The sequence below is a fragment of the Podarcis vaucheri genome (genome assembly GCF_965113315.1).
Source record: "Podarcis vaucheri genome assembly, chromosome: 14".
In the NCBI taxonomy this organism is placed as follows: Eukaryota; Metazoa; Chordata; class Lepidosauria; order Squamata; family Lacertidae; genus Podarcis; species Podarcis vaucheri.
Window position 1 is genome coordinate 28212645 of NC_138752.1, and position 24371 is coordinate 28237015.

Here is a 24371-nt window from a genome sequence, read left to right on the forward strand (position 1 = left end):
CCAGCAACCAAGCTGGACTTGATGGACCGCTGGCCTGATCCAGCAGGCTCTTCTTATGTTCTTATTCACCAGGAACATCTAACTGGCCGTTGTGGGGAACAGAACCTTGAACTGGACAGAGCTCTGGCTTGATCCAGGGTGCCCATACTTGCATTTGTAACTAATTAATAATGAACAGAATCAAAGTTGAAATGCTGATTTCATGCTATTGATTTGAATGTCCTTGGCAGTGCATGAGAACAGGCGTTGTGGCTGGCAAGCTGCTTTCTTGATGCCTATCTGTCAATACTCAGGGGGGAAAGAAAGATCCGTCCTGTGTTGTAGTTTTGCTCCATAACCAACCCCTTACCCTTTGTATTCCCCGTCAGAAAACTCCGAGGGCGCCTCTCTGCAGCTGGGGAACACGAGGGACTTCATTATTTCCTTCGACCTCAAGCTCATCACCAACGGGAGCATCTCGGTGGTCCTGGAGACCACAGAGAAGAACCAGCTGTTCCGCGTGCACTACGTCTCCAACACCCAGCTGATAGCTTTCAAGGATAGAGACATTTACTATGGCATCGGGCCCAGGACTAGCTGGAGCACGGTCACCCGAGACCTTGTGACCGACCTGAGGAAGGGGGTCGGCCTCTCCAACACGAAGGCCGTCAAGCAGACTAAGATCATGCCCAAGAGGGTGGTCCGCTTGGTGGTGAAAGGGCACGGCTTCATCGACAACATCACCATCTCTGCCACGGCCCACATGGCGGCCTTTTTCGCCGCTAGCGACTGGCTGGTAAGGAACCAGGATGAGAAGGGTGGTTGGCCGATCATGGTGACCCGGAAGCTGGGGGAAGGCTTCAAGTCCCTGGACCCCGGGTGGTACTCTGCCATGGCACAGGGCCAGGCCATTTCCACCTTGGTTCGGGCCTACCTCCTGACGAAAGACCACACATTCCTCAGTGCGGCTCTGCGGGCCACGGCGCCTTACAAGCTCTCCTCAGAGCAGCGTGGCGTGAAGGCCGTCTTCATGAACAAGCACGACTGGTACGAGGAGTACCCCACGTCGCCTAGCTCCTTTGTCCTGAACGGGTTCATGTATTCCCTCATTGGGCTGTACGACTTGAAGGAGACGGCGGGAGAGAAGCTGGGGAAGGAGGCCAAGCTCCTGTACGAGCGGGGCATGGAGTCCCTCAAGGCCATGCTCCCTCTCTACGACACGGGCTCAGGGACCATCTATGACCTCCGCCATTTCATGCTTGGGACAGCCCCGAACTTGGCCCGGTGGGACTATCACACCACCCACATCAACCAGCTCCAGCTCCTCAGCACCATCGACGAGACGCCCCTGTTCAAAGAGTTCGTCAAGAGGTGGAAGAGCTACCTGCGAGGAGGCAGGGCGAAGCACAATTGAGCCCAGCTCACAACCAAAATGGAGTTTCCCCCCGTCTGCGGTGCTTGGCAGCCGCCATCTTTGAAGCAGAGTGAAGGTGGTGCCCAAACCCTCTGTGTGTGCGTGTGTGTGTGTGTGCGTGTGTGCGTACTTGTGTTTTGTTTTTTTGAACAGACTCTATTTTCAAAGAAGTGATCCTTAAAACTCATCTTTTTTAAACGATTGCATTCCAGCGGATGAATCCTTTATAGAGTGGGGAGGTAAAATTACAAAGCAGCCATCTGATCAAAGGACAAAGTTTAGCGAACTTGTTTACTTTTCCACAGCGGTCCATTATGGTACTTGTGCATAATAGAAAATGTTTTCTGGTGGGTGGCGGGAAATCACAAAAGCTATAATGGTTTTATAGCCTAGTATTGGTCAGAAAAAGTAGAATATGGCCTCTCTCTTTTTTTCTTTTTCTTTTTTAAAATTGATGGGTGCAGAAATGGGATTTTCACTTGGGGGTGGAGTGGAAAATAGTGTGCCATGCCAGAAATCTCTCTTAACTCTTATCCCAGAGAGTGGGTGACGTCTTTATTTCATTCTACATATATTTCCCTTTGGTGGGAAATTTCAGAGCAGTTTGTGTTGAAATTCTGTACATTGCGAAATACTTCAAATGTCCAGTTTCTTTAAAGATGTACAAATGGGATTAAAAAAACAACAACAACACACTATTAGTGGTGAGGATTCACTGGGAATTTCTGTGAAAACTGCGTGGCTACTCGGGAGAGCTGGTGCAGGGGATGTCTGTGCCTAAGTACCACTCCCATTTCCTTGCACAGGGACTTCCAAGTGGGCAAGTTCGAAGGTGTTTTTCTTACTGTGTTCCATAAGCAACCGACCATCACAAGCAGGACCAGCTGTCAGCACAAAAACGTGGTCACCTTCTCTCAAACTGGTTCTGCCGCCACCTTTTCAAGCTGGGCCAAGCCCTTTCCTTGCTTCCAGATGAGCTGAGACCTCTTCCGGTGAGAGCGGGAGGCTCTTTCCCTCCTGATCATTTACAGCAGGTGTGGGGAACCTTTGACCCTCCGGGTGCTGCCGAACTACAACTCCCATCAGCCGCAGCAAGCATGGCCAGCGGCTCAGGGACAACGGAAGCTGTCGTTCAGCAACATCTGGATGGCCAAAGGTTCCCCACATCTGGTTTTTACAGGGTTTCCTTTCCATGTAAGCCATTCTGTCCCTTGGGGGTTCAGGCCCTGTCCTTTTGGTGTTTGGGGTGCCACCCCCTACCATCTCCAAGCACTGGTTGTGCTGGCTGGAAGTTGTCCCCCAAAACATCTGGAGGGCACCAAGCTGAAGAAAACTAGTCTAGGGTACTGTTGAAACGAGGTACAATTCATGTGGGTGAGGGGGCCGGAAATAATCATTATGTTTGAACACTGTGGAAGTTTTTCTGCAGCAACTCACTCTTGAAACTGCTACTGGTGGTTGGAGGGGAGGTTTGTTTTTTTAAAATGGTTTATTTTGTTTTGGGGAAGTGAAATGAGTATGTATTTATATTTGTCTTTCTGTAAGTCATTCCACTTCTGCCGGCACCATGGTCAACAGCACTTGTTTCGAAAAATTAATTTTTTTTCATTGGGATCACAGATATTCATTTGGCATTTTTTTCGCCATTGTGAAAACTAGCCAGGGGCACAGTCTGCTGGGAAGCTGCACTTGAGAGAGATGGGAATAGATGCCTTTTTTTCTCCATGGACCAGCCCTCTCTTTCCAATACTACTGTATCTTCCAGGCTTGTTCAGTGGAGCTTCCATTAAGGCTCAGGAAGAGCGCTAATGAGGTGGTGGCTCGATTCTGGCTTGGAAATCCCCTTCCCAGGCTTAGAAACTACGTCTCTCGCAAATGTCTTGTGCTGTGTGGTATACCCTGCCTTTGGCAAACCACACTCCCCGTTTCCAGTTGCTGAGAAGTTGGTAGTTGGAGAAATCCAAGCAGGGGACCCTACAGATTAGGGAGGTCTAATCCAGACCAGAGGTAGCCATTATTGGACTCCAGTTCCCATCAGCCCCAGCCAGCATGTCCCAATGGCCAGTGATGATGGGAGTCAGAGTCTCAACAACACTCAGAGGGCACCATGTTGGCTACCCTGAATCCAGAGGGGCCATGACCCTGCTGCGGCTTTTCAGTAGGCACAATTGCTGCTGGTAGATGCTTTGGCAGGCTGCCTGAACTTGCCCAGAATTCCATGTCATTGGCAGCTTGCCCCTCTGTTCCTAATGATATTCCTTAGATATTCAAATCCCACACTTGTGCATTTCAAGGAAACCAGGCATTTCAGCTTGGCCATTTTTCTTTGCTCGCCTTGCAGTGTATACAGAAGCACGGAAGCCTGCACTATCGCTTTACTGGGGAAAGATGTGGGCCGTGGTACTCTCAGATGTTCTGGGCTATAACTCCCCCCCCCCAAAAAAAATAATCTGCATGGCACCAGGTTGGTGAAGCTTGCCCTGAGGCATGCTGGTCTGTTGGTACATTAGAAGAACATTTGAATTCCTAGGTGCTGGCAACACAGTTGTACGAGCCAGGGCTCCTACATAGGTCGGCCTCCACTTCCACTGATCTTGGTAAGAAGCTGTTCTAGAGGGGCCCCCAGGTTCTTCCAGAGCAAAAGTTTGGGTACAGCTGTTGCTGACTGCATGTGTTTCTGAAGGGGGGGGGACTGGAGTGTATGCAAACTACCAAGAGAAAAATAGGGGCATCTGAGGAGTCAGGAGTTAAGTGGGGAGGGAGTAAATTCAAGTCCCAGAAGAGAGAAGCCTTAGAATTCCAGTTCTCTTTGAGAACGTTGGTTTCTGTGCTGATAGCCAGCATATTGAACTGCACTCCCCAAGCCAGTTGCCTCCAGATGTTTTGGACTACAGACAGCCTCAGCATCATATGACTGTGCTAGCATATTGTGCTGATGGGAGTTGTAGTCCCTAACCTCTGGAGAGCACCAAGTTGTGGAAGGGCTGGTCTGTGTTGCGATGATACCAAAGTGGTCGATTCCAGGGCCTCTTTCCTCTCTAGCAATTGCTTCTGGATGTGAGAGTGAGACCGTGGCCAACCAGATTTGGAGCAGCCAGCACAGACACTTTCGGGGTACTGTTTAGGTGGAGCGTTAGTGCCTTGACCATGCGGCCATAACTTCCTCTTGCAATAGGAAATGAGTATATTTGTGGCTGGTTGATGGTTCTGTGCTTATGACTCACTGTGGCACTCCCAGGGCTTCCAGATTTGTGTAGGCTTGTCATATTCGTTGGCCCGAGATTGGCAACCGGAGGAAGCTGGTATTTGGGAAATGAGTGCTGTTCTAGTTGGCGCTCAAATTGGCAACCAGCTGCTCTCCACGTGACCCTTTCACTAGCTGCTCATGGCGGGTGTGATAGAGGTCAGGGAAGCAGAATCTCAGGTGGGCTGTGTTTAGTGGGAATTGGCTTCTGAGAAATAGGGATCTTGATTATTTTAGTACCTTGTCTTTGGCCCAATATGGACAAAGCGGGTTGTATCCAACTATGTCATACTCAAGAGTAGACCTGTTAAAATCAGTGAACTTAAGTGAATCATGTCTGCTGCTTTCAGTGGGTCTCCTCTTGTCGCTCAGTTGGATACAACCCAATCCTCCTGTACCTCTCCCCAACCCCTCAAAGTGCAAAGTGGTCCTCATTTCCTTTTTCAGAGCCACGAGCCGCTTGGCTTCTGAACATACAAAGATTTATTTCAAACCAGAGTTTGGAGCTGATCAGCAAACTCATTCAAGATTATGTGCTAGTTTTGGTGCCGATCCAACACATTGCACCATGGTTAGCTCCCAAAAGGGGAAAGTGTGCGTGCATCAGGGTGGGAAGTTCACAAGAGAGCAGGGAGGGGGATTACAAGAGCCCCAGCAGACTCCCAGTTTCCTTCCTTTGCAGGTGCCACATCTACATTGGGCCCCTGGGCAATTTTTTTCCTCCTTTGTATACATGGGGTGTGAGGGGTGGATGTCCAAGTTGCTGTGTCTGGAGGCCAACTATGAGCAATGAGGGAATTCCAAGGAGGCAAAACCGAAGTTTAGTATTGCAAGTTCTCTATTTTTTTATTTTAAAAAGGTAGGGGACAAGAGATGTCATGAATATGGAGGCTAATGTGTTGAAGTTCACAGAGCGAAGCCAATGCCTTTTGTTCCTGAGTAGACACGACCCTTTCCCCCCGTTTTGCACTATTGTGCGACACACAAGCACAACTGGTGTCGAGTTTTTCTTTACATCCTTTTGAGGCTTCCACTGAAAATTGCTGCTTTTCGTCCACCTTGCAATTGTATTTCTGACCCCCCCTTTTTCTTTTTCATTTCTTTCCTTCCCTTTTTACATGCGGGGTTTGAACCATGGGTTTAAATATGCAATAAATTGTTTACAGGATGCCCTTTGGAGGGCAACAAGTCCTTTGTAAAGCTGTACAGACTTTGTGGGTTAAGCACAATGTGCACAGGTTAGTTTTATATGGGGCAAGACATGATTTTTTGCAGTGGGAATGGTCCTATTATGTTTATATATACATATACATATATATATATATTAAAAAGTAAACCAATCAACTTTGTGCTTCATGTAAAGCTGCTTTATAAAATTGTAAAATAAAGAGTTTTTAATCTTACGCTGTCACTTGGTGTGCATTCGTTGTGTCAAGAGAGGTAAAATCCCCACACTGAATAGAGTCTTAATGGGAAAGCGGACTTCGGAACCAGTCGCTCCAACCTTTTTAAAAGGTGGATCAGAGGACGGATTTAAAATCCCGTCATATTTTGCAGCATAAAATGGCTTTTGCTGGACTCAAGAGAATGTCTTGTGTAGACACAGAAACTGATTCTAACACACTGGGTCTTGGTTCTTTGTAGCAGTCTGAGGTTGCCGGGATTCTAATATGTGTTGTTATGTCTGCAGCAGGGTCTCTTGTCTCCAGTGTCTCATGAAAGGGGAGCTTTTTAGCCCCTGAGAAGTCTTCTCGCCCTTGGTTGCCAATCACAGTCAAAGGAGGTAAGTCTGAGGATCAACTCCTAGGGTCACCCTGGAGAAAGCACATGGGAAGATCACTGAGCAGTTGTTGTGCATGGTCCAAACCTAAGCCTTTAGGAACACTGAAAACAAGGTGCTTCCGAATCAAGAGAATGGCGTACAAGCTCTATTATGTTCAGAGGAACTTCAGGGAAAACACATCAAGTCATTCCAAAGCAAGATATTTGAGCACGCCCCATCAGTTACCCATGTATGTGCAGAGGAAATCATTGATCTAACTGAAAGGCAACACAGGCAGATCTGTGTTGATCAATGCAGTGCAACCCTAATTATTATTGTATAATTAAAAGATTATACAGTAATCTTAAAAGGTCATATAATCTCATAAAGGGGGCATGGCAGTGAGGGTGTGCGGCTGACTATTGTGAAGGAACCCTGCATTTCGGAACTCGCCACTAGGCTACTGGCCACGGGATCGTACTTGAGGTAGCACCGTGAAGAAGAAGAGGAGTTTGGATTTAATATCCCGCTTTACCACTACCCAAAGGAGTCTCAAAGCGGCTAACATTCTCCTTTCCCTTCCTCCCCCACAACAAACACTCTGTGAGGTGAGTGGGGCTGAGAGACTTCAGAGAAGTGTGTCTAGCCCAAGGTCACCCAGCAGCTGCATGTGGAGGAGCGGAGATGCGAACCCGGTTCCCCAGATTACGAGACTACCGCTCTTAACCACTACACCACACTGTGGATTTGCTTGGATGCTGGACTATGACCAGAAACATGCATTTGGCCCTGAAACTCACTTAGTGACCTTAGGCCAGTCACTATCCTTATCTAGCTTAGCCTAGCTTAGCTAGGAGCAGCCAGAGTGGTGTCAGGCTACTTGGGACTACAATTCCCATCAGCCTCAGCCAGCATGGCCAATGGTCAGGGATCATGGGACTTGTAGCCTGCAACATCTGGCAGATCCAATAATGTTGGCTACCTCTGCTCCACAGGGTGGTTTCGAAGATAAAATGGCAGAGAGCCATTGCATGCCGGTTGCCCTGAACTCTTTGGAGGAAGGGTGCAGATAAAAATGTAAACCCTAAATATTTAGGAGTTCTTTGCTCTCTGCACAAGGGAGCTGTCAAAGTGAGCATTGTACTTTTGAGGGGCCGCCATTCCGCTTTGTCTGAAACCCGCCTCCACGGCGAGAACACAAATGTCTCTGCCTCTCTGGGTGACAATATTGATTTTCATCACTCTTGGCAATTTGTTAAGAAGGTCTGCATGGAAAATTGAAGGGAATTTAAATATGTTGTCTTGGTGATGAATCTGAATGTTTGCTGCTCAATTTGTGGTGAAAGGAGATACATTTGCCATCTGCTGGGAATGATTGATGGCTTCCATGACTAGCTTTGGTGCTGTCAGCATGTTAAGCAGCTTGCCTGTTTAATGAATTGCTGCCCCAACTGGAAAAATGGGAGGACTTCTTTTAACAGAGAGAGAGAGAAGAAGAAAAAAATAGTCCTCATTCTTAGGATTTGGGCACGGCTAGTTTTATGCACATGTTTTCAACACATCTGCCCAATATGTCCATATTTCATTCAGATGTACCCTAAAAATGTTGTAACCACCCAGGTCTCCCACTGGGGTGGGAAATTTGCAATGTAGAGTGAAGTGCGGGCAAATCATAGAGTCAGAATTGTAGAGCTGGAAGGGATCCTGAGGAAGTGGAGATTTTCTGTGAGGTTGATAGGAGGAGATCACCTAACAGCTCAGCCTGGAGATCATGAAACACTTAATTTCACACTCGTGGGTTTGAGCCCTACGTTGGTCAAAAAGATTCATGCATCGTGGGGCGTTGGACTAGATGACCCTCATGGTCCCTTCCAACTCTGCCATTTCTAGGAATTCCCATCGCTCTTGAGAAACTACAGGAGGGTTGGGATACATGAGCCTTAGGGTCTCTTCCAACTCAACAATTCTATGATTCTATAGTTCCCAGGGATTTTTTTCGGGGGGGGGGTAGACCTGAGCGTTAAATCACCCTTCACCTTTGCACACCTGGCTTGCAATGTTGGTGGCAGAGGCCAGCAAAAGGAATACAGTGGTACCTCGGGTTAAGAACTTAATTCGTTCCAGAGGTCCATTCTTAACCTGAAACTGTTCTTAACCTGAAGCACCACTTTAGCTAATGGGGCCTCCTGCTGCTTTTCTCATTCTGAAGCAAAGTTCTTAACCTGAGGTAATATTTCTGGGTTAGCAGAGTCTGCAACCTGAAGCGTATGTAACCCAAGGTACCACTGTATTGGAAGCTTCCCTTATACTGAATCAGAAATTAATTCCATATAGTTCAGTAGTTTCTACACTGGCTGGCAGCAGCTCTCCAGGGATTTGCACAGGAGCCTCTCCCAGCCCTACCTGGAGATGGGGATTGAACCTGGACCTTCTGCATTCAAGGCAGTGAGCTGTGGCCCTTCCCTAATGGGTCTGCTTTGAAGTCACTGTCGGAGGCAGTATGCTTTGGAATGCAAGCTGCTGGGAACCGCAAGAGGGGAGAGATGTTGCACTGTGGGCATCTGGTTGGCTACTGTGGGGGAAGGATGGTGGGCTAGATGCGCCCCTTTGGAACTCATCCAGCAGCCAGGCTCTCCAGTTCTTACCAGGGAGGACAGCAAGCCCCTCCAAGGAACAGCCGGATGATGTATGTTGGTTGCTTCTGGTCAGGTCATCCTTTTGGCCAGTCTTCCCCAAACTGGTGTCTTCCAGATCTTGTTGGACTACAGCTCCCATCAGCTCTGCATGGTGCCATGGCTGGTGGGAGCATGGCATGGCCTACTGGAGTCTGCCACACTGGCTACCCTTGCAATGCATTGCCCCTTTTTCTTTTTGCCAGCATAATATTATTCTGCCATCGGTGGCAGGACCCAGGGGCTGCAAGCGTTTAGCATCCTTGCCAAGCTTTCTTCACCTTTGATGCTTCCTGCTTTGGTCTCCTGTCCCTGGCAGAGTTGTGCTGGTGACATGCCAGCGTAGAGTCGTTCTCCACCCCACCCCTCAAGAATGGCACCTCTTCAAGACTTGTTGGCACCAGACACGACTTTGCCAGCTGGGATCCTGCAGCTCCCCAGCTGGATGAAATGCAGCACAGGGTTTTTTTTTCTTTATTGGTTGCTCAAAATGTATATCTTGCTTGGACCGTGAATAGGATTAAAGAACCACCAGTGTTCTGTTTACTTCCAGCTCAGGGAGGTTTATTTATTTATTTAGCATCTTTTAGGTTTGCCACATCTTGAATGGAGGACACCAGTGGGTTTCTTTTTTTTGGGGGGGGGAGAGAAGGGATTGACATAACTGGCGACTTTCCAGGCTGTTTGAAGTTTACAAAACCAGTTTGGGAAGCAACTCCTTCTCTCCCCTCACCCACCCCAACTCTCTCATCTGCCTTGGATTAAAACAGCTGTGCAGGCAGACTGAAGCCAAATGTATTAAATGCATCTTTCAATAATATTTTTAATGCGTCACCATCAATGTGTGCAAGCAAAAGAGATGGGTTTGGGTTGCATTTATGGAATTGTAGAGTTGGAAGGGACCCCAGGGGCCATCTAGTCCAACCCCCCGTCATACAGGAATCACAACTAAACAATCCCTGACAGATGGCCATCTAAGGCCTGTTGAAATTTATGATCCGAAATTGGTCATGTTTAGCAACTTCAGTGGGTCTGTTCTGAATAGGACTGGCATTGAATAAGCACTCTTTGTTGTCGTTTAGTCGTGTCCGACTCTTCGTGACCCTATGGACCAGAGCACGCCAGGCACTCCTGTCTTCCACTGCCTCCTGCAGCTTGGTCAAACTCATGCTGGTAGCTTCGAGAACACTGTCCAACCATCTCATCCTCTGTCATCCCCTTCTCCTAGTGCCCTCCATCTTTCCCAACATCAGGGTCTTTTCCAGGGAGTCTTCTCTTCTCATGAGGTGGCCAAAGTATTGGAGCCTCAGCTTCAGGATCTGTCCTTCCAGTGAGCACTCAGGGCTGATTTCCTTCAGAATGGAGAGGTTTGATCTTCTTGCAGTCCATGGGACTTAGGAGCTTGAAATCCAAAGTTTGACAGCAAGGAGAAGCCAAGGCATCGCAGCCGCCTGTGGGAGGGAGTTCCACAGTTTAACTATGTGAAGAAAGACTTCTCTGTCCTGAATCTTCAAGTGTTCAGCTTCCATTGGCTGTCCACAACCTCTAGGAGACAGGGAGAAAAACCTTTCCCTTTCTCCAATGCCACCTAAAGTTTTACTCTCGTGTCATCTCTCACTCGCCTTTTCTCTAAACTAAAAAGCCTTGAATGCTGCAACGTTCTGCCTTCCAAGGACCGGGGGACACTGTGCACGCAGATCATTGTTCTAAGTTAAGCACCTGTCTTCAAAGCATAAGTGATGCACTTTCAGCTTATGCTTCAGGGCCCAACAGAGACAAACTGCCCAAACCGACAGTCTGGCCCTAAATGGCCGCGTTCCATTCCCTTTCCCTGCAGATGCCACAGGGCAGAACTCTCTGAGCTAGCAGACCTGGAAGCCACCCAAGGAAAACTGGAGCATGGGGATATCATTGCTGCTCAAACCTTCAAGTCAGGAATGGGTGTGGTCAGCACACTTAAAAAAATAAAATTGTGGTTATTGAGTTTTCAAAAAACAACATGCAAACAAGACAAACAGTAGCAAGACAACTTAGCTGGGATTCCTTCATTGCCGGGGGCTGGACTGGATGAGGCTTTGGGTCCCATTCCAATGATGTTATAACCAGATTCAGCATATTACTGCAGTTGGGATAAAACAAGCAGAAGCTGCAGCACACTCTTGCAGGCATCATAATAGAATAGATTCAGGGCAGGGGCATCGCTAAGGTTGCCTCGCCATGCAGAGGCGTGTTTCAGGGGCCATCCAGCCCCCAATTTATATACAGTGGTACCTCAGGTTACAGACGCTTCAGGTTACACACTCCGCTAACCCGGAAATAATACCTCGGGTTAAGAACTTTACCTCAGGATGAGAACAGAAATCGTGCCGCGGCAGCGGGAGGCCCCATTCGCTAAAGTGGTACCTCAGGTTAAGAACAGTTTCAGGTTAAGAACGGACCTCCAGAACGAATTAAGTTCTTAACCCGAGGTACCACTGTATATATAATTCATGTAAATGGAGGCCATACCACACCAAAATGGTCTCATTTGGTAACCCCTCTTAGAACCCTGGGAGAAATGTTCAGACAAGGCAGTGTCCCAAATTGTGGTCAGCACATCTTGAACTAGCCCATGCCAGAGCCCCCAGCCAATCTGGGTACGCAGTCAGCAGCAAAAATGGCCCCCGCAGGCCAACCAACTTTGGCAAAAACCAAGAGGGAGAGTTGTTCTCAACCCCTCTGTCCCTGATGTAGAAACCAGCTCCTGTTTCAGTATTTGAGGCAAAGGAAAGGATCTGTTTTTAAAAGGCCCCTGATTTTTTTTGTTGGGGGGGGGGAGAGCCTCAGAGGTTTTTGACTCCTATACTTGGCATGCCCAGTCTTTTTGGCTCAGTGCTTCCTGCCTCTGGCCCCACAAACCCCAGCCAAAAAATAAAATCCAAGCTTCTGACTGGGTGGGGGCACAGTGCATTTGACAAATCTCCACCCTCCCATAGTTCTGTCCTCCATCTTTGACACCTCCCCTCCCACCAAACCTGTCCTCAGCTTTCTATCTCTGGCAAACTCTGAGCGTGACAAAGAGTTTGTTGGCAAACGGCAATTGGGGGTATTCATAGGCCCTTGTTGGTTGCTTGTCTCACTTTTTTTTAAAAGGAATGTTAAGAGCCAAACCAATCTGGGGGCTTCACTGCCCACAAGGAGGAGGATTCCTGCAACACGTTGGCGATTAATATACACAGAACAATAATTATATGTACATACTTTATCAACCTTCCGAGAAAAATACAAAACATTAAACAAAGCCACAAAGTCTTGCGAACCAGACATTATGAGTTTATTTTAGGCTGGGTAGTTCGCAAGTCTTTGTGGCTTTGTTTAAAGTTTTGTCTTTTTCTCGGAAGGTTGATAAAGTATGTATAATTATTGTTCTGTGTATATTAATCACCAACGTGTTGCATGAGTCACACTACTTCTCTCAGCAGCACAGGTTGCATTTTTCCAGCACGAGGAGGAAGATGGCTGTCTCATTTTCACCAAATTCAGGGGAACCTTCTTGCTGGAAGATTCCAGATGCAGAGAAAGGAAAATGCTTCTTTTACACAGCAGATAGTTGAACTGTGGAACGAACTCCCACAGAAGGCAGTGATGACCACCAACCTGGGTGGCTTTAGAAGAGAAGCTGACAAATTCCTGGAGGAGAAGGCTAGCCCATGATGGCTGCGCTCGGCCTCCACAATCGCGGATGACTGGGGTTGCGGCGCTCATCTCGCTTTATTGGCCGAGGGAGCTGGTGTACAGCTTCCGGGTCATGTGGCCAGCATGACTAAGCTGCTTCTGGCGAACCAGAGCAGTGCACGGAAACGCCGTTTACCTTCCCGCCGGAGTGGTACCTATTTATCTACTTGCACTTTAAGGTGCTTTCGAACTAGGTTGGCAGGAGCTAGGTTGGCAGGAGCAGGGACTGAGCAACGGGAGCTCACCCCATCATGGGGATTCAAACCGCCGACCTTCTGATTAGCAAGTCCTAGGCTCTGTGGTTTAACCCACAGCGCCACCCATGTCCCTTGTGACCTCCACAGTGGGAGGCAGCAATGTTCCAAATCCCAGTTGCTGGAAACCACAGGAGGGGAGAGGGCTCTTGTGCTCGAATCCTGCTTGCAAGCTTCCCATGGGGGCATCTGGTTGGCCACTGTGAGAACAGGATGCTGGGTTCAATGGGCCACTGGCCTGATCCAGCAGCGGGGCTCTTCTTCTTTTTTAATAATAATATTTTATTCTTTTTTTCCATATAGGAAGTTAAATTTGCTACTCAACAATTATATTCCAATTCAACAAACTAGCGGCTTCCCGCTCACCCGACGTCAATGTTTATAACTCAGATCACATACAATTGCTTTTTAAGGTTCCATCTTATCTAATTTCACCCTCTCTAGCGTGCCTCTTAATACATTCTGCTATTTTCTTATACTTCAAACCCCTCTGCGATCTTTGCATAAGGGAAATAACTTTCTTTCACAGCCTAGAAAGGGTTTGCAGTCTTCTTTAAAAGATTCGGAGTTTATGTCTTTTATCAGTGCCGTCAATTTTTGCCATCGCTGCATATTCCAAGATCCTCCTTGCCGGGGATACTAGACAGCGAAATCCCTAAGGAAGCTTCAACAGTATTTATGTAGGGGACTACAGCAGCCAGGATTCTCTGTGCACAGAAATGGAAGGAAGAATGGTTGATGGAAATCTAGGAATATGCAGCAGGAGTCTTCTTATGTTGTCCTAAGGATGCAGGAGATATTTTTTAAAAAATGTGAAATGTTTCTTCTTTTTCAAGAGGTGAGCTGGCCTGGACCTGCATAAACCTCCAGCTGTGGTTGGGATCGGCTTGTCACTCTTCCTGGGCGACTGGCCTGCTGTTGGTGAGCGAAGGCCACCTTTGGGCTCCCTGTTTGTGTCTATCCCAATCAAAGCGCCAGGCAGGCGTGCTAATCTTCCGCCTTTGCCTCTGCACCGCTGTTGCTGAGGGACCTTCTGCATCGCCTGCCGGGCGCTTAAGCAAGAGATGAGCTGCTTAGAGCAAATTAAACATTAATGCTGTGTCTCTGACTCCCTTGTGCACCAAACCCCATTGATGTCGTGCAAAGTGCCAAGCAGATGTGTTCCACCCCCCTCCTGGGGAATGCTTTGCATCAGCCACAGAGGGTTGGGAGAGGGGCTGGGGGGGTGGGAAGGTGGCTTTTCCAGGGGACAAAGGGGATTGTGGTCAAAGTTGAGCACACCCCAAAGGGTCCGGGGAAGGGGAAATCTGCCAAGAAGTTCTTCCCCATAAGCTCCAAGGACACTAAGAGCTCCTGTTGCTCTAGATAGGAAGGAGAAAGTTCATTCATTTCACATTTTAATGCAAGTCTAACTCATTTGCACATCCGGGAAAACAGGCACGGCAAGCCAAAAATGCAGGTATTCTTTGAAATTCATACTTCTCTGAATTTTGCAACACGGCTCTCCAAGCAAAAAAGTGTGCGCCAACTGCATATATTAGGGGGAAATGTGCATAAATGCAAATGTGTATTATAATAGGGGGAAATGCTTGTGAAAAAAATATGTATCAAAAGCACTAGCTAAAATGCTGGGGGATTTTTGTGAGTGTGTGTGTGGGTCTGAAACGGATGCAAAAACATGGCAAGCAGAAGATTAGGAAAATGAGGAAACGAGAGAAACTGAAACCGACAGAGGTGACATGATAGAAGTGAATAAAATAATTAAACGGTATGGAGAAAATAGGCAGTGGAAAGCTTTTCTTTCTTTCTCATAGCGCTAGAACTTGAGGATGTTGAATGAAGCTGAATGTTGAAGGATTCAAGACAGACTAAAGCAAGAACAACTACTCACAGCACAGTTAAACTGTGGAACTCACTCCCACAGGATGTCCACCAATTTGGCTTTCTTTTTTTAAATAAAAGTTTTTATTAGCAATTTCAACATAACAAAGTATAAAAACAGATCATATTCCTTATTTTCCCCCTTCCCCCCCAATCAAACCCTCCTTCCCTCCCCCAGAGACTTCCCTCAGCTCCTCTCTCTGATTTCTCAGCACATATTACTCTCTGCATGTTACAAAATTATACATATCCCTACATTATCTATCTACCATGTTATCAACCAATAAATCTGTGTATGTTTATTCAAAACCTGCCAAGGATTTCAGTTCATTCTGTTGTCTTTTTAGATAATTTGTAAAAAGCTCCCATTCTTCCTTAAAGTCACAGTTGCCCTTGTCCCGCAGTTTGTATGTCAATTTAGCCAACTCTGCATAGCTCATCAATTTTTCTCGCCACTGTTCTTTCGCTGGGATTTCCTCGTTCTTCCATCCTTGTGCTATCAAGACTCTTGCCACTGTTGTAGCATACCACCAACTCGGCTTTCAAAGAGGATTAGACAAGTTCATGGAGGATCAAGTTATGAATGGCTACTTCTCTATGTCCATAGGCTTCATGTTCCATTTTGTTCACTGGAATGTTTCTGCTTTTACTCATGGACACGAATTCTTCACGAAGCTGGTAATTAGCAGACGGGGGAGGCCAACTACTCCTTCGGAAGACGCCGAGCTTTTTATCTATAAAAAAAAAAGGGAAGGAATTGAAGCTGCTATAACCCCAAGAAACACAAGGCAAGTTCAACCCGATAATTATTACAAGGGACTTTTGTTTTCTTTTTTCTGCTTCGTTATACTGCCTAGCTACCTTATTGGTTACGTCGTGAGGATGTTGAATGAGGGAGAAAGACCTAGCTGAACTTTAAACGAAACAAGGCACAATATAGAAGCTTAAGACCAGTAATATTTTCTAACATTTCAAATGATTGATACCTCACAAGTCCCGATGTAAATAGCTGGAGAACTAAACAGGTTGGAGAGGTTGGAGAGGTTCAGGAGGCAACTTCCATAAACTTCCATAAATCGGCACCTCTGCTACTGTTTACTCCAGCTTAGAACAAAAGATAAGCCGCCGGTAAGCAAGCACCCCCTACTATACATCCATATATACCTATATACCCACTATGGTCCTCACCAGGAAAAATTACAAGGACCAAGGAATTCTGCCTAATTCACCACAGAGGCCGATGGAACGACGAAGGAGACAAAGTAAAATTACCAGCTACTTTCCCCAAAAAGACTCGAGCAAGAGAACTCTGAATGAGAGTATCCCTCATTTGTCACCGCTGGAACTTGGAGGTAATCTTTCATCCCACTGGGTGAAAGCCAATGACTGTGGAACAGAAATGTGGGGTGATCATCTTCAGGAGCAGATATACCAGATCTCTAAGGATCTCCTTAACGTTAAAAAATTTCTAGCGATAACAAACGGGCTGCTCCTGACCCTAGTGGATAACTTCAAACAACATGTGAGCGCTTCAGACCAGAATACAAATCCCCTAGCCAGCCCGGATCCACCACTCCCCAGTAAACCTCGGAGGAAAAAAGCTGAGCCTAAGAGGAAGAAAAGCAAAAACATGAAAAACCTAAGGCGGCTTAAGACAACTCACCGTACCTGTAAAAAATATTGGCAGAAGCTCTTTAACCTTCTTCCATCCCTTTCTACAAGTGGAAAAAACAAATCCAAGTCGAGTGCCATCAAAGAGACACGTAAAGTAGATACACCCATAAAAGAATCTAAATCAAGTTCTGAAGAATCAACACCGAGCTGGGACAAAGGAACTGATCCATCTGCAGTCATATCGCCCCAGAGTCCCCTCATGGCCAGCACAGAATCAGTAGACAGAGGTGAGCAGGCGACCCAAACTATCGAGGGGAACCACTCCTCTCAAGTTCGACAGATGTTGTGTCCCAAAAGAGAATGGAGTTTAGTCCTAATCCCACAAAAGCTTGTCTTTGCTAATTACCCTAAACCGCCTAGATTTTACGCAGGGTTGGACCGTACAGACCACTTTTTGTCTATTATAAGTGGCATTTTACCGGGGGTAGTAAAAGCAACTGACATAGCCGCTATAGAGTATCTACATCAAGATGATTGCTCGGTACGAGCACTGATTACTTTTTTAGATCATAATCTGGCCAGTTTCATTTTTAGAGCTAAAAACCTATTCAAAAAAGAAAGAATAGTTCTGTTAAGAATATTTGAAAATAGAGCACCTGCAACCCCTCTGATAGGGCCCAAGAGCATAGGAGTGGAAGTTCACAAAAGGGAAAAAACCAACCACCAAAACCATCGAAATAGAAAGCATAAGTTCCAGCAGGATCATCCCCACCAAACAGCACCAAATGAAAAAAAGGAAGCCTCACACCCAACTGGCGTCGAGCCTCCCACGTGGGACAGTGAGGACTCCGTTTGGGAGGAAGAACTCTCGCTGATAAAGCGATTCTGGTCACTGCGTTCTCCAGCTCAAACTGAGATCCTGAAAAGATTTGATTTACTTCGAAGCAGACTAGAAAAAAAGGATGATCAAGGTGAGACAATGAAGGACCCTTATGTGCAGCCTATATCTCCCAAATGTCTGGTGGATAAGAAGACAGTGGGAGGCACCTTTAAATGTGTGGACGTGGAATTACAATCAGAGCCCCCTGTGATGTACAATAAAGTAAGACCAAAGCAAGGTGTGAAACCTCAAAGCTCCTGGCACAGCTATCTTAAATTGTCTCCGAATGAATTAGCTTCCCCCCCAACTCCAAAATCTAGCCCCAAATCACCAAGAAAAGAGGATCACTACACTCTCTCCAAGCAGCCAGCCTCGAAAAGAACCAACGGGTGTGTTTTTTTAGACACCAAAGAATTGCTGGACATGGTGGTGACATAGATCCAGCCCCCCGAAGGGCCCGGGGCCTAAAAGTGCTGTCCTGGAATATCGCGGGCTGGCACGCCAAGAAAAATAATCAACAATTTTTGTGTTACCTTAAGCAATTTGACATCATCTTCTTTCAGGAGACATGGCAGAATGACCCTATATTTCTTAATGGGTATAACTGCCACTACCTGCCTGCCTCTCCATCTCAAAGGGGCGGCAGATCTAGTGGTGGCCTAGCTTGCTTCATTTCCACGGAGCTAGCGCACTCCCTAACAGCCCTACCCAGCTGCAACTCTTTAGCAACAGCCGCCCTACTTAGCTTCAAGAGAACTATTCTCTTGCTGGTCAATGTCTATATCCCCCCAGGCCAAAAAAAACCCGTTGTTAAGGCTACATGGGCTGAGCTAGAGGCGTTTTTAGAGCCACTCGAATCTACTTACCCGTCTGCCCTGACCATTGTGTGTGGAGATTTCAACGCTCGTATAGGAACAGATGACAACAGTCTACACACTCATTTCAACCAATTTTTGGACACTGAAGAACAGACGGATATTGGCGCGACACGTCTGTCCAAAGATAGTAGAAGTAATTTCCCAGGTCTCTGCTTAGTGCAGGCTGCTAGACGGAGGGAACTGCTGATATTAAACGGCAATATAGAGGGGGACCGCCCCGGGGAATATACCCATTTCTCCAAGGCTGGGGGAAGTGTTATAGACTATATCTTAATCTCAAGATTTGCTCACAGCTTTATAAGGAAGTTTCAAGTGGGCCATAATACTCTGAGTGATCACCTACCTCTAATTTTAGAGCTTGCAGGCGGGCCTTTTGACTATTCTATTGCCGAGCCACAATATATACCTTCTGTAAATTTGGATATACCAGCCCCCAAAAGACTCAAATGGTCCCCAATATTGAATGAAAACCTAACCCTCCTTCTTCAGTCAGTGGAGTTAAAGCTTATTCGCTCCGCTATTGTATCAGGAAATTCAGCAGCTGCGATTATGGAACGCTTTAAATTACTCTTGGAAAGATTGAAACCCCATTTAACAACAGTGATACATAGCTCCGCTACAAAGAGGGCAAAGGACGGAGCTAGCTGGTTTGACCTGGAGTGCAGGCAAACAAGGAGACAAATGAGAACAGCCTACCGGAGATACAGGAAATCAGGGACTGCTCTCCTACTTAATGCTTATATTTATCTGAGACGGTCGTATAAACAATTATTAAGGAGAAAGAAACTGGAAGCTGAAAGAGCCGCATGGCACAGGTTGGTTAAGGCATCGCACGAGAAAGATACTACTTGCTTTTGGCGAACCATATCTGGTCTACTGGACCAGGAGCGCACTAATTCCATCTGTACAGTGGAACCAATGGAGTGGTTGCGCCATTTTCAATCTTTGTTCTATGACCAGGAAGCCCAACATTACAAACTATGCATTCAACTGGAGGACCTACCTCATTGGCCAGCAGTAACTCCGAAGGAAGTTGAGAACTTAATCGTACAATTAAAGAACAACAAGGCCCCAGGGAATGATTACATCCCTGCCGAACTTCTGAAGTCCAACATTAGCTGGTGGGCCCCCCTGCTGGCGTCTTTATTTTCTTGGATCGACTCAACGGGTTTACTCCCAGATGGTTGGACTGAGGCAATAATTATCCCAATCTACAAAAAAGGTCCCATGACAGATCCGGCGAGTTATAGACCAATCAGCCTTCTGCCTATACTCAGCAAACTATATGCCAAACATCTTTATACCAAGCTAACTAGCTGGCTGGAAACTGAAGCTATTCTAGCGGAAGAGCAAGCGGGTTTCAGGCAAGGCAGATCCACCATAGACCATTGCTTCACCCTAGCCTATTTAATTGACAAATATGCCAAAAAATCCCGTGGGGTGTTATATGCAGCCTTTATTGATCTAAAGGCTGCTTTCGATTCAATTCCACGTGTAAGACTCTGGGACAAATTGAGCACCTCTAGCATAGACAAAAGACTATTATTTCTGATCAGCTGTTTATACAAAGACACGGTGCTGCATGTAAGAACTTCGTTAAATGGCCATCTTATAGGACCAGTTCCTGTCAGTAAGGGGGTCAAGCAAGGCTGTATCCTGGCTCCAGTTCTATTCAACATCTACATCAATGATATGGTTAACTGTTTGTCATCTCCGGACTTCCACGCCCCCAAACTGGCTGACAAAGCAATATCAGTGCTTTTGTACGCTGACGATGCGATACTCCTATCCCGAACAAGAATAGGTTTAAATAGGCTCATAGATGAATTCTCAGCATACTGTAGAAGAGAGCAACTTGCAATAAACTATCAGAAAACCAAAATCATGGTTTTTGCAAGGAAACACAGACAGTACAGCTGGAGGATGGATAACCAGACAATTGAACAAGTCAAAGCCTTCAAATATCTGGGTATCGTTTTCCAGTCGACCGGGTCCTGGGATGTCCACCAAAAATGTGCCAAAGAAAAAGCTGCTCAAAGCACCAAGATGCTGTCCCGCTTCTTCTATACGAAGGGGGGCAGATACATCCCAGCAGCCCTGGAAGTTTATCAAGCAAAACCTCTGGCGCAGTTACTGTACGGGGCGCAAATCTGGACGGGGACCCATTGCTCCAGTCTTGAAACTGTCCAGTCCAAATTTCTAAGGCAAATACTCGGTGTCCCCCCCTGTGTTCCAAACGCAGCATTGCGACTCGAGGCCTGCCTTCCATCTGTGGAAACTCGGACCTGGCAGAGAACATTTAATTATTGGCTTCGTCTTAATCTGAATCCTCCTGGTCTACTGCCGTTAGTAATGCAAGACCCTCACGAAAGCAAGTGGTTTAAAACTGTGCATAAAAAACTCCTTACATGCGGTCTGCACTCACAGTCCCTACTATCAATGGGCCTCATCAAAGCAAAGAGTCTAATAGGCCAGCGCCTGAAAGACATCGAACGACAAAACAACCTGACTATCTTAAAGAAACTGTGCCCATGGTATACCTACTTTCCCCCTTCTCATTTTGACTCTCCAGCCTCATATTTGTCTAAACTAACCATCCCAAAATACAGACGTGCCTTTACATTGGCTAGATGGGATGTTCTTCCCTCTGCTGTACTCGAAGGTCGTTACCAAAAGACCCCATTTGAAAAACGACTCTGCCCATGTGGAGATGGTAACACGGAAACAGTGTCCCACGTCCTTTTTTCTTGCCCTCTTTACAAAGACCTAAGGAATGAGATTATTACTCCACTCATTCTCTCCAACCCCGGCCGTTCAACAGACATTACACTGCATTTTCTATTATCTGATACGAACAGTCAGATAACAGAGAAGGTCGCGAGGTACATCGAGAGAGCTGTGAAATTGAGGGCCACCATCTGAGTGACAGACCTGTTCACCCGACGGACCTCCTTTTGTCTGTTCTTTTCTTCCTTTTATCCCTATTCTCATTTTTAACTTTTGTACAGCTGTGGCCTGTTGGCTTTGCTAATAAAGTTTTGATTTGATGGACACGAATTCAAAGTGGCTTGCAGTTCACACTACAGAGGAGCAGGGCCTTGCAGAGCCAGGCAGAGTCCCAGGCCAGGTACATAATATGCCCCCCTTTTTTTACCCTGGGGATAACTGAAGTCTTATAAGTAAGTAAGTATATAAATAATTTTCACAAAAGTTATGCTGACAAATAATTTTTTTTCAAGGCTTGAACCGTATCTGCATATAAAGACAAAATGGAAAATATAGATATACGATTGTGAATATGCTGACCGAGGCCCCCTTTGGAATCGGAGGCCCTGGCCAAGTGGCCCATATGCCCCCCCCCCTCTGTCTGGGCCTGCAGAGGAAAGAAGCCCTCCAAACAACCAAAATCAGTTCTGTACTTTAACCACCTACAAAGGAAAGCGAATTGAGCGTAAAAACAGGGGAATCTGAAGCTCCACAATAAAGAGCTTTGGTTGAGCAGAAAGGGTCTCAGCAGCTGCCCCGAGGGGCTTCAAGGTTCCTTGCTTTGGTGGTGGTCCATGGGCTGGCAAAGGGCCATAGCCCAGTGACAGGAGCATCTGCCTTGCAAACAGAAGGTTGCTGGTTCAATCCCAACGACGTCTCCAACAGAGATGGATTTAGGGCATCTCTACTGGTTCCCCTGCACAGGATGCAGGATGCCTAGATAGTGCTTGCCCAGCTTTGGAAAGGAAGAGGGGGAACTCTAGGACCTTTCCAGAGGTTTTGGCATTAAGGGGCTTGGGCTGGGGACAGCATCTGATTTTGGACTTGCACAGGGCGCCATATTGCCACAGTCCTCTGCTGTCTCCAGGTCGGGTTGGGAAAGATTCCCTGAATTTAAAACCCCGGAGAGCTGTTGCCAGTCAGTATGGGTTGGGAGAGACTCCTGCCTGGAATCCTGGAGAGCTGCTGCTGCCTGTCAGTGTAGACAATACTGTGCTAGATGGACCAACAGATTCCCCTCCAGCGAGCGACTCGGGTGCCTGCTGAATATCAGGCCAGGACAAAACAAACCGCCTCTGCCGATCCCCCCACCCATGGTGGAATGACAAGAGGGAGAAGTGGGGAGGGGGAGAGGCTATTTCAGGGTCGCTCTGCATCCAAACTGCTGGCCTGTGCCTTTTTTGGAAGCTGAATCAAACTGCTGACTGGGCAGGAGCCGGCAGCCCTCGCCTCAGCAACCGGGCAGCCATGCAGCAGCAGCAGCTCTCAGAGAGGAGAAGAGGGCCAGTAGGCTGGTCTGCAAAGCATCTGGGCATCTGGGACATGACAGGAAGGGGCTGCTCCGGAGGATGGGAGGTAAGGGGGCACAGGAGGCCTGGGGGTTGAAGCACCACCACAGGCCTCTCCCAGGACTCAGATGGAGGGATGGGGGAACCCCAGCCAGAGCCGGTGTCACCAGTGCATGAGAGACAGTGTGGTGCAGTGGTTAGAGTGTCAGGCTAGAACCTGGGAGAGACCAAGGTTTGAATCCCCACTCAGCCATGAAGCTCTTGGGCAGGCCAGCCACGGCCTCGCTCAGCCTAACCTACCTGGCAGGGCTGTTGTTGTGGGGATTAAATAATGAGGGAGAGAGAAACATGTACATCCCCTTGAGCTCCTTGGAGAATAAGGAGGGATATAAATGCAAGGAAAAAACAAATAACTAGCTGTCCAGGGCAGCTGTTTATCAGCTCCATCTGGTACGCAGGCTGAGACCCTACCTGCCCGCGGACTGTCTCGTCAGAGTGGTACATGCTCTGGTTATCTCCCGCTTGGACTACTGCAATGCGCTCTATGTGGGGCTACCTTTGAAGGTGACCCGGAAACTACAACTAATCCAAAATGCGGCAGCTAGAGTGGTGACTGGGAGTCGCCGCCAAGACCATATAACAATGGTCTTTCAAGACCTACACTGGCTCCCAGTACGTTTCCGAGCACAATTCAAAGTGTTGGTGCTGACCTTTAAAGCCCTAGACGGCCTTGGCTCAGTATACCTGAAGGAGCGTCTCTACCTCCATCATTCTGCCCGGACACTGAGGTCCAGTGCCGAGGGCCTTCTGGCGGTTCCCTCACTGTGAGAAGCCAGGTTACAGGGAACCAGGCAGAGGGCCTTCTCGGTAGTGGCGCCCACCCTGTGGAATGCCCTCCCACCAGATATCAAAGAGAAAAATAACTACCAAACTTTTAGAAGACATCTAAAGGCAGCCTTGTTTAGGGAAGCTTTTAATGTTTAATAGGTTATTGTATTTTAGTGTTTTGTTGGAAGCTGCCCAGAGTGGCTGGGGAAACCCAGCCAGATGGGCGGGGTATAAATAATAAATCATTATTATTATATTATTATAACTAGGAAAAAGCCTCCCCACTCCTGCAAAGAGAGCTGAGACCCTCCCTCAGCATGACGTTTCCCTGCTTCCTTGAGGTTTCCCTCTGCGTAAGCAGCAAAGCTCCTTAGAGTTATTTATTAAATTTATATGCGACCCGTCATCAAGAGGCCACAGGAAGAAGGCAGAAATTCTGGAAGTGAGGTGTGCAAAAAGGTTCACCCCACCCTCGCATATCTGGGGGGTGAGATATGGATCCTCAACCTGCCAGCTGGTTTGAAACCAGGGCGTTGCGCTGTCATTTAGGGCTGTTGCTAGGGATTTGCAAGACTCAGGCCTGGCGGGGGGGGGGGGAATATGCCCACCAGGCCTATTTACATAACATACGCCTATGCTGATTTCTATGTACAGATGCAAATTTCAGCCAACTTCTAGAAGAGGTGGGGAGACCCCAAACTGTGGCTCTCAGACCTGGGGATGATTCAGAGAAGCATATTTTTGAGCTATGAGGTGTCAGGCAGGTTCTCTGGGGCCAACACCCTGTATGCGGATTGGACATCCACCAATTAAGATGTTGGGTGGGTCGCTGGGGGTCTTAGCAGCCCTGCACTTTATAGCATCTACAGCTTCCTTGACAGCATTTTTTCCCCTCCAAAAAAAAAAAAAAAGATTTAAAATTCAGGGGAGAAAGGAGCAAGTGATGGGGGGGGGCAGAGACATCTGCTGAGGGTGCT

At 47.3% G+C, this 24371-nt stretch overlaps 1 protein-coding gene across 4 annotated transcripts in view; it reads left to right on the plus strand.

Annotated features, from left to right (window-relative positions):
- The window catches only part of GLCE (glucuronic acid epimerase), a 55889-nt gene extending 49849 nt beyond the window's left edge, over positions 1–6040 (plus strand). For all 4 annotated transcript variants that reach the window (XM_082198510.1, XM_082198509.1, XM_082198512.1 and 1 more), the window contains one exon: positions 369–6040. In XM_082198510.1, coding sequence (XP_082054636.1) covers positions 369–1393 — 1025 coding nt within the window. In that variant the 3' untranslated portion in view covers positions 1394–6040. The remainder of the gene's footprint in view (positions 1–368) is intronic.
- The last annotated feature ends 18331 nt before the right edge of the window (positions 6041–24371 follow it).